At 55.1% G+C, this 8350-nt stretch overlaps 1 protein-coding gene across 1 annotated transcript; it reads left to right on the forward strand.

Annotated features, from left to right (window-relative positions):
* The first annotated feature begins 2079 nt into the window (after positions 1-2079).
* DUSP11 (dual specificity phosphatase 11) lies at positions 2080-8342 on the forward strand. The gene is made up of 9 exons (XM_063358666.1): positions 2080-2195; positions 2559-2634; positions 3544-3675; positions 4284-4407; positions 4954-5014; positions 5340-5386; positions 5791-5866; positions 6150-6278; positions 7910-8342. The coding sequence occupies exons 1-9, from the start codon at positions 2161-2163 to the stop codon at positions 8172-8174; spliced, it is 945 nt and encodes a 314-aa protein (XP_063214736.1). The 5' UTR covers positions 2080-2160; the 3' UTR covers positions 8175-8342.
* The last annotated feature ends 8 nt before the right edge of the window (positions 8343-8350 follow it).

An 8350-nucleotide genomic window follows, 5' to 3' on the forward strand; every position in this document is an offset into this window, starting at 1 on the left:
CCGAGCGCTAATTACAGGGTTGGCTGGAAATGAAGGAGGTTCAACCTGATTTCCCCGGCGCGGGGGGGAGCAGCCCCCGTGTGCCCAGACGGCCGCGGGGCACCCCAGGAGCTGGGCCCCCTGCTCGGCCGGGCAAGTCGAGCCGGCCCTTCCCTGCCACCGCCTGCCGACGCCTCCGTCTTCCCGGCGTTGATGCTAATCCATGTGGTTTCCCTCCCTCTGGAAAAAGGGCTTTTCTCCCAACTGGAGCTGCTGACAGCATCTTTCCAGGCCGGGCACAGGGTGCTGCTCCCCACCACCTTCTCGGGAATGAGATGCTGTGGACTGGAAAATCCTGCCCTGCTTGACGGAGCCCTTTTCCCAGGAAAAAAACTCCCAGGGCCAGGAAAGCGTGGAGTCAAGGAGCCATTACCTGCACAGTACATATATGTATGTCTATGTGTCTGCGTACAGCAAAGGCACCCCGGCCGCCCACACTGGTACTGGGACGGTGATGGTGATGCTGGTGGTGGTTTCCCATCCCAGTGATGGTTTCCCGTCCCCCTGATGGTTTCCCATCCCCACGATGGTTTCCCACGCCAACAATCTCCCATCCCAACGATGATATTTTTGGGGGGAGGTGATTTTCCTGTCCGAGGGGAAGGGATGGGGTGACACCAGTGACCCCGCGATGCCAACATGTGTGTGCTGCCCCGTCCTGCCCCCGTGGCGGGGATGGGGGACGGGGATTGGGATCCTTTCGGGTTGTTTTTGTCCTCCCCCCTTTTGCCCCGAGGGGCAACAACCGCTCCCGACTCTGGATGAACTGTCCCAGTAGAGTGGCCATGATGGGGAGCCCGTCGGGTGGCCCTTTGGGGAGGTGGCCCCAGGTGACACTTGGCGGTGGGTCGCTTCTAGTGGGATGGGGGCTGCTGGTACTGGGGGGATGGTACTGGGGATGTCAGTACCAGGGTGGGGAAGAGCTGCCAGTACCAGGGATGCTGGCACCAGCATGGGGTAGGGATGCTGGTACTGGGAGCGCCGGCACCAGCATGGGGTGGGGATGCAGGTACTGGGGATGCTGGTACCAAGGCAGGGATGTTGGTACCAGTGCTGGTGCGGGGTGAGGTTGCCAGTCTGTGATGCTGGTGCTGGGGTGAACCGGGGTGCTGGTACTGGGGCAGTGCTGCTGGTACTGGGGCAGCGATACTGGTTCTGGTACTGATTCTGGTGACGCTTTCTGTGGGGCGATGGTTGTGGTGCTGGCGCTGGTGTGGTGATGCTGGCACTGGGGCGGTGATGGTGGTACTGGCACTGGGGAGGAGATGCTGGTACTAGTACTGGGGCAGTGATGCTGGCACTGGGGCAGTGATGCTGTCTGGGGTGGCGATGCTGGTACTGGTACTGGGGTGGTGATGCTAGTGCTGGGGTGGTGACACTGGTGCTGGTACTGGGTCATGACACTGGTACTGGGGTGGTGATGCTGGTACTGGGGTGGTGACACTGGTGCTGGTACTGGGTCATGATACTGGCACTGGGGTGGTGATGCTGGTACTGGGTCATGACACTGGTACTGGGGCGGTGATGCTGGTACTGGGGCGGTGATGGTGGTACTGGCACTGGTGCGGAGATGCTGATGCTAGGGCAATGATGCTGGTATTGGCACTGGGGAGGAGATGATGGTACTGGGGCAGTGATGCTGGTACTGGGGTGGTGATGTTGGCATTGGGGCAGTGACGCTGGTGCTGGTACTGGGTCATGATACTGGTACTGGGGTGGTGATGCTGGTACTGGGGCAGTGATGCTAGTGCTGGGGAGGTGATATTTGTGCTGGCACTGGGGCAGTGATGCTGGTGCTGGTACTGGGTTGTGATACTGGTGCTGGGGCGGTGATGCTGGTGCTGGTGCTGGTACTGGGGCGGTGATGCTGGTGCTTGCTCTGGGGCGGAGATGCTGGTACTGGTCCTGCTCGGTGACGCTGGAGGTGGTTCCGGGACTGTTGTACCCGCTGGTACCCGCCAGGCGGCGCCACAGCCCCAGCCGCCGCCGGGAGGGGGCGCGGCCTCCTGGGGGGGCGTGGCCTGCTGCCTGTGGGCGGGGCCGTGGCTGGCGCCGCGCGGGGTCACGGCGGCGGAAGCGGAAGTGGCTTTTGACGGGCCGGGTGCTGCCGCTGTCGCCATCATGGTGGGCAAAGGGGCCTCCCGCGTACCGGATCGGTGAGTGTGTCTCCGCCTTCTCCCCACACGGCTCCGCGGCTGCCTGCCGGCCTGGGGCCTCCCGGGGGCTGCCCCAGCGCTGCCCCCCGAGGCGGTGCGGCGTTGTGGGGCCTGGTACTGCCGGGAGCCTCGCGGCCCGGCCCGGCCCTGACAGCGGCGGCGCTGACCCGTAACGTATCGCCGGGCCCGGGCAGCCGGCAGCCGTAGCTTAAAGCCTGGGGGGGCGTCTCGGGATGGCGGGGTGTCTCGGGGTGGGAGGGTGAGGATCCCTGCGCCGGGGGGTATTGAGGGTCCCTGAGCCGGGGGGAGCGGGGGGCCGGATCCCCGGGGCAGCCGTTTAACGCCTCCTTGCTGCGGGTTTAGGTGGACCAACTACGTGCCGCTGGGCAGGAGGATGCCGGGCACCCGCTTCATCGCCTTCAAGGTCCCCCTGAAGACGGTAAGTGCCTGCTGACACTCTGGGGCAGAAATGGGCTGCGGGAAAGCGTCGCTTTGCAGAGAGTCAATGAGTGAGTTTCTTCCAAAAAATGAGAAAGTGTGCCGGCAGTTCATTTTGTTGTTTCTTTTTGGTCAGTGGGTTATGACCTGGCGGAGAGGAGCTGCTGTTTGAGCAGTTGGAGTGTGTGATGGGATCGTGGTGGCAGCTTCTGGGGGGTGTTAGCATTTTTTTGGGTGCCAGCAGCACCACCCAGGATACAGGGAGGTCTGTCTGGGACGGCTCCGTTAGGGCAGGAGGGATGCTGTGCGCATCCCTGCCACGTGCCCGGAGGCCGTGCAGCCTGATGGAGGCAGTGCCAGAGCTGTGTTTCAGGAGCGGAGGCTGTGAGGGGTCGGTGTGGCAGCGCCACTGCCCACCCAGCTGTGCCTGGAGGTCCCTGCTGCTGCGTGCTGGGGGTGAGCTCTGCTCCGGAGTGGTTTGAGCACAGCAGTTATGCCTAAAACAAACACTGTGGGTCAACTCCATGGGGGTTGTAGAGCTTGTGACGGGGAGTGGTGCTGTTTGTTCAGCCCCATTTGAGCTGAGTGCCTGTTTTATAGCTTCCACCAAATGAAAACTTCAATTTCTGGGTGTGTTTGTCGTGCTGCAGTGTTTTGCCCCAGTCTCAAGTCTTTGGTTACTCCTGGAAACCATCAGCTGAACAGTCCCAAAGCAGTGAGGACCTGAGCGTGTTCTCATCTGGCTCAGTGTAACGTGTGTCAGTCTGCATCTGCCTTTGCTCGTTGCCTGCATTTTTCTCTTTTAAGGGATGATATTTGTGCAGTTCTGCAGCATGAACCTCCTTCTGTGACCCACCAGTTGCGATGCACCCAAGTTTAATGTCTGCTCTTAAACATTCTGTCCCTTCAGAGCTTTAATCGGAACCTTCATCCAGAGGAGAGATTTTCACCTCATGACCTCATTAAGAAAATCAAAGAGCAGAAGGAAGAACTGGGCCTGATCATTGACTTGACGTACACAACACGCTATTACGGGCCAGAGGTCAGTCTTGGTCTTACTGTGGAGGAAAATGAAGCTCTGTGTAAGCGTGACATTGCTGATAAAGTGGAGGATGTTTCTTGCAAGAAGATAACTTTAAAGAGCACGAGGCATTTGAATCCTCTGGTAGCGGGATGAGGTGGAGTGTTGCAGGCCCGTCGGGCTGGGGTCTTTGTCCTCAATCAAATACAGGCCTGGGGTCTTCAAGGCCCATCATGCAGATCCTGTTTGTACCAACCAGCACAAGTTTTGGGATACTCTAAAGCTGGTTTCTATGGGTTCTCCTGAGAGAAAAGCTGATTAGAACCAGCTTTGGCTTGTGGTATCAAATGTGTGGATACTTGCTTGGAAGGGTGTTCCGTGCTCTGTCTATGCTTCATCTTCCCCAGGGAGGAAAGAGCAAAGCCAAGAGAAAAATGCAAAGAGGCTGTTCTGGAATATTGGTACTATATCAAGGGAGTGAAACAGAAGTTTTCTTACCTAAAACCGTGTTGCTGCTCTTTTGGGCTTAGTTGAAAAGTTCGGGTGCTTCTGGTTTATAGTCTATGGTTCTCTAATTGATAAGAATCTTTGTGCTTTTTCCTGGAAATTATTGACTGACTTTCTTTTAGGAGCTCCCAGACACACTCTGCTACTCGAAGATCTTGACAATGGGACATGAAATACCAAACAAGCAAACCATTTTTCAATTCAAATGTGTTGTAAAAAAGTTCCTGAGAGACAACAAAGACAACGGTAAGTGTGGATTTGATCTCCCTTCCGTTGCTGCTGTTCGGAAGAGCACTGCAGACTTGGGCTTGGAGGCTAGTGATGTTTTAGTGAACAGCGGGAACGTCTTTTCCTTCTCTTGGCACGTGAATGTCAAGGCAATAAGATGGGTTTGTTATGGTAAAGGAATTCGTGCTGTCTCTCTGATAATTGGGCAGTGACTTGAGCTTTAATTGAGTTTGAGACTCCATCTCTAGACTGGCTGGTAAGTACCGATCGCTTTTTGGTAGCGGTGTAAGCTGTTAGTGCTCGGGAAACACGGGATAACATTTTTGTGGAGCTTTGAAATACATCTTCCCTGCAGTGAGCTGTGTGACCATGCAGATGAGCTCACAGAATTAAATGGGTTAATGAGCCGAATCGGTGGTGCTAATTAGACATAAATACAGTGGTGGTGGTGGTGTGTGGTCGTTTCTGTCTGTCTGTGCTGGTGTCAGTGTTGGAGGAGGGATGCGAACAGGCTTGTTCTGGAGAAAGAACATTTAAAGATAACGTGTTTATTGTGTGTTACAGATAAACTCATCGGAGTTCATTGCACGCATGGCTTAAACAGAACTGGCTACCTGGTTTGTAGGTGAGTTGTCCGTAGTCAAACTGAGTTAAGTGCCAGCTTCTTGTTGCTCCAGGAGGAAATAATGTTGCACCAGTAAAACTGGAGTCAAGTGACCTGTGTACTCCCAGACTTGCAAGGATATAAAACTTTTCAACTCCGAGAAGGTTGTTGGTAGGGGGCACTCTTTATCCCTGATTCCAGCAGACCAAATGCTGTTACTCCATTCAGGCGTGTAAACAGAAGCTCTGAAAACTTCCCAGTTGTTCTTTCTTTTTGAGTCATCACTAACCTGTCAATGTTTCCGTGGTTAATCGTGTAATGAGAGCTTTCTTGCTGATCCTTTCAGGTACCTGATTGATGTTGAAGGCATGGAGCCAAATACTGCAATAGAGTGTACGTATGTGTATGTTCTTCGTGTTCAGATGGGAAATGTTTATCGTGGGCTTGTGGTTTTAAATGGTCACGAGGTTTGGGCTAGCTCCGGGGAGATGACTGTGTTTTAGCTCCGTGTGTGTGTTTCCCTGTTGTGTAGAAGGGGAGGTGCTGGGGGTTCGTTGAGGTAATTGGAAAGAAGGAATTGAGTTTATGGTGTGACTGTGGAGCTGACTGAGCGCGGGTCTGCCTTGTCACGGGCTGTCACGCCAAAGGTGGTACGCCGAGTGGAGTCACCCTGCGTGACCCGAGTTTGGAAGTGTTCATTGAAGGGTTTAAAACCCTTCTAAAGGCTTTAAGTGCTCCGCAGCCCCAAAGGTGACTCGTGCAGAGCGTTGTTGTAACTCAGACCTGTCTCTCTCCAGTGTTCAACAGGGCTCGAGGGCATCCTATAGAGAGAACCAACTATATCCAAGACCTTCGGAAGAGATCTGTAAAAAAGTAAGTCTCTCTGTGTGCATGAGCAAGGGCACGTGCCCGGGGAGAGCTGCTGTCAAGGACAGATGTTAAACCTGACTAGCTTCGAGGAAGGGAGGTGGAACGATCCAGTGGGTGAGGAGGGCAGTTGGGAGACCTGGGTTTAAAGATCCCCGCAGACCTGCTGCCCTCCCCCTTTTCGGGGAGCAGTGATGCAAAGGGGAGGGTTTTTTTAGGTGTAAAAGAGTTGCCATCACTCGGTAAATGGTTTGTGGACACAGTCGAGACATACAGAATTCTTTTTAAGGAACTGTGGACTAAAGAATTTGGGATCGGGCCCCTTCAGAGAAAAAGCCAGCGCTACACCAAATGCTGAAAAGCAGAAGATCAAACATCGTCCACATTGTTCAGACCAAGCCCCTTTAGCAGTGCCCAGGTAGGTTTTTGCTTCTTGCCTCTGCGCGTGCCGTACCGCTGAGCGGATGGGACAAAAAGAGCTGCTTTCTCATTTTTAAGTAAAACTTAAACTTGGATTTTTACAAGCCGCAACTCAGACAAGAGAGGGCCTGTTGCCTTGCCCGCTCTGCGGGAGCGGGGCGGGGGGAACATCCCTGAAACTTGTCTAGAACCTCCATATCGATGTTGAAGTGTTCCTTGTGTCCACAGCAGCAAAGCTCTTTGCCTCTGAATGCTGCACTTAGAGTCAGAGAATCGTTTAGGTTGGAAAAGACCTTTCAGATCATCGAGTCCGACCGTTAACCCGACACTGCCCAACCCGACACTGCCCAACCCGACACTGCCCAAACCCCCACTACCCCACGTCCCTCAGCACCGCGTCTGCCTGGCTTTTAAATCCCCCCAGGGATGGCGACTCCACCACTGCCCTGGGCAGCCTCTCCCAATGCTTGATAACCCTTTCCGGGAAGAAATTTTTCCCAATATCCATCCTGAACCTGCCCTGGCACAACTTGAGGCCGTTTCTCTTGTCCCATCGCCTGTTCCTTGGGAGAAGAGACCGACCCCCCCTGGCTACCCCCTCCTTTCAGGGAGCTGTGGAGAGCGAGAAGGTCTCCCCTCAGCCTCCTCTTCTCCAGGCTGAACACCCCCAGCTCCCTCAGCCGCTCCTCACCACATTCGTGCTCCAGAGCCCTCACCAGCTCCGTTGCCCTTCTCTGGACACACTCCAGCGCCTCAAGGTCTTCCTTGTAGCGAGGGGCCCCAAAGTGGACACAGTAGACCTGTGCCTGTAGACGCTGAATACCAACTGCCGGTGTCGGTGCTAGCTCCCAGTGGGGCTGAAACGTTCTCAAGCTCTCTAAGAGGTTTCAGGGCCAAGAGGATTTTGACTCGGGCGCCGAGTGAGGTGGCTCTTCCCTGAGAGCGGAGCAGTAACCGTTCCTAGACTAGATTTAGATTTTACTACATTGTTTAGAATTTATTTGTAGCAGTAAGGTAGGGTAATTGGAATTTGTAGAGCTATTGTAGAATTGGAGTGGATTTACGATGGTTAAGAAAACGTTGGAAGTCGGGATGATGGGAAGTGTGGGATCTCGTAGTGATTACGAATCATGACGCTCGCTTACGGGCTATGACTAGGTGGACGGGCCACCCTCGTAAAACCCGGAAAAGGGATACACGCTCCTGTGTGCACTTGGTAAATAGGCCTCTCCTGTCTCAGCAGGGATGGCAGGGGACAGTGGAGGCCGGTAAAGAGCTTCCTCTTGACCTCGGACGCACATCCAAGATGGGACATGACGTTCTGGCAGCTCTGAGCTCCAAAACCATCTCGGGAATGGATGTGTGGTAGCCGCTGGCTGCTGCTGGCAGAGCAGTGGCTCATTCGGCCCCGCTTTTCCAGGGCATACACAATGTTTCCTGCTGAAAACTTCCTTTACTGTAAGAAATCAGCACGTAGGAAATAAGCTGTTAGCTGGGCGTTCTCCCTGGGTGTCCGGATAAAGCCGGAGGGGCCGAGGGGATTCACGATCAGCCCTTTCAGGCTCCGTGTGCAGAGACTGAACGGGGCCGTGACTTCTCCTGGGTACTGACTACGGAATTTTCTTCCAGAAACTCCGGCAAAACCAAGAAGAAACGCCAGCGAGGCGCCAAGGTGCAGGAACAACACCAGGAGCTGGCTCACGAGCCCAGGGCGACGGAGCAAAGGCGGCCATGCGGTTTGGCAGCCAGGAACTGCCGGGTTTCGTTGCCCGCTAACAAGCGGCAGAAGGGACTCTGTTTTTCCCCCCTGAGCCCCCACCTCTGCCCGCCCCAGGAAGCGCAAGAGGTCAAGAAACGCAGGCGCCGGCGTAAGAAACCGGCTGTGATGGAGTAGGGAACGCTGTGCGCGGGGAAAGCCCGTGCAGGGCTGCGTCCTCGCCCCCAAGGAGCTCCGAGACGGGTCTGCGGCCGCTTGAACGAGCGGCTTTGCTGTAACCACCAGCAGTCGGGAAGGGCAAATGCAGGTGTTCTTGATCTTAACACAGCTCTTTTTTAAAAATTTCCTTTCTT

This window comes from Chroicocephalus ridibundus, chromosome 23 (assembly GCF_963924245.1).
Source record: "Chroicocephalus ridibundus chromosome 23, bChrRid1.1, whole genome shotgun sequence".
Lineage (NCBI taxonomy): Eukaryota > Metazoa > Chordata > Aves > Charadriiformes > Laridae > Chroicocephalus > Chroicocephalus ridibundus.

Bases quoted from the DNA above. Each gene is read 5' to 3' on its own strand.
- DUSP11 (XM_063358666.1), top strand. From the start codon at position 2,161: ATGGTGGGCAAAGGGGCCTCCCGCGTACCGGATCG. The intron at 4,408-4,953 runs GTAAGTGTGGAT...TGTGTGTTACAG, and splicing joins GAGAGACAACAAAGACAACG to ATAAACTCATCGGAGTTCAT. The intron at 5,867-6,149 runs GTAAGTCTCTCT...ATTCTTTTTAAG, and splicing joins CGGAAGAGATCTGTAAAAAA to GAACTGTGGACTAAAGAATT.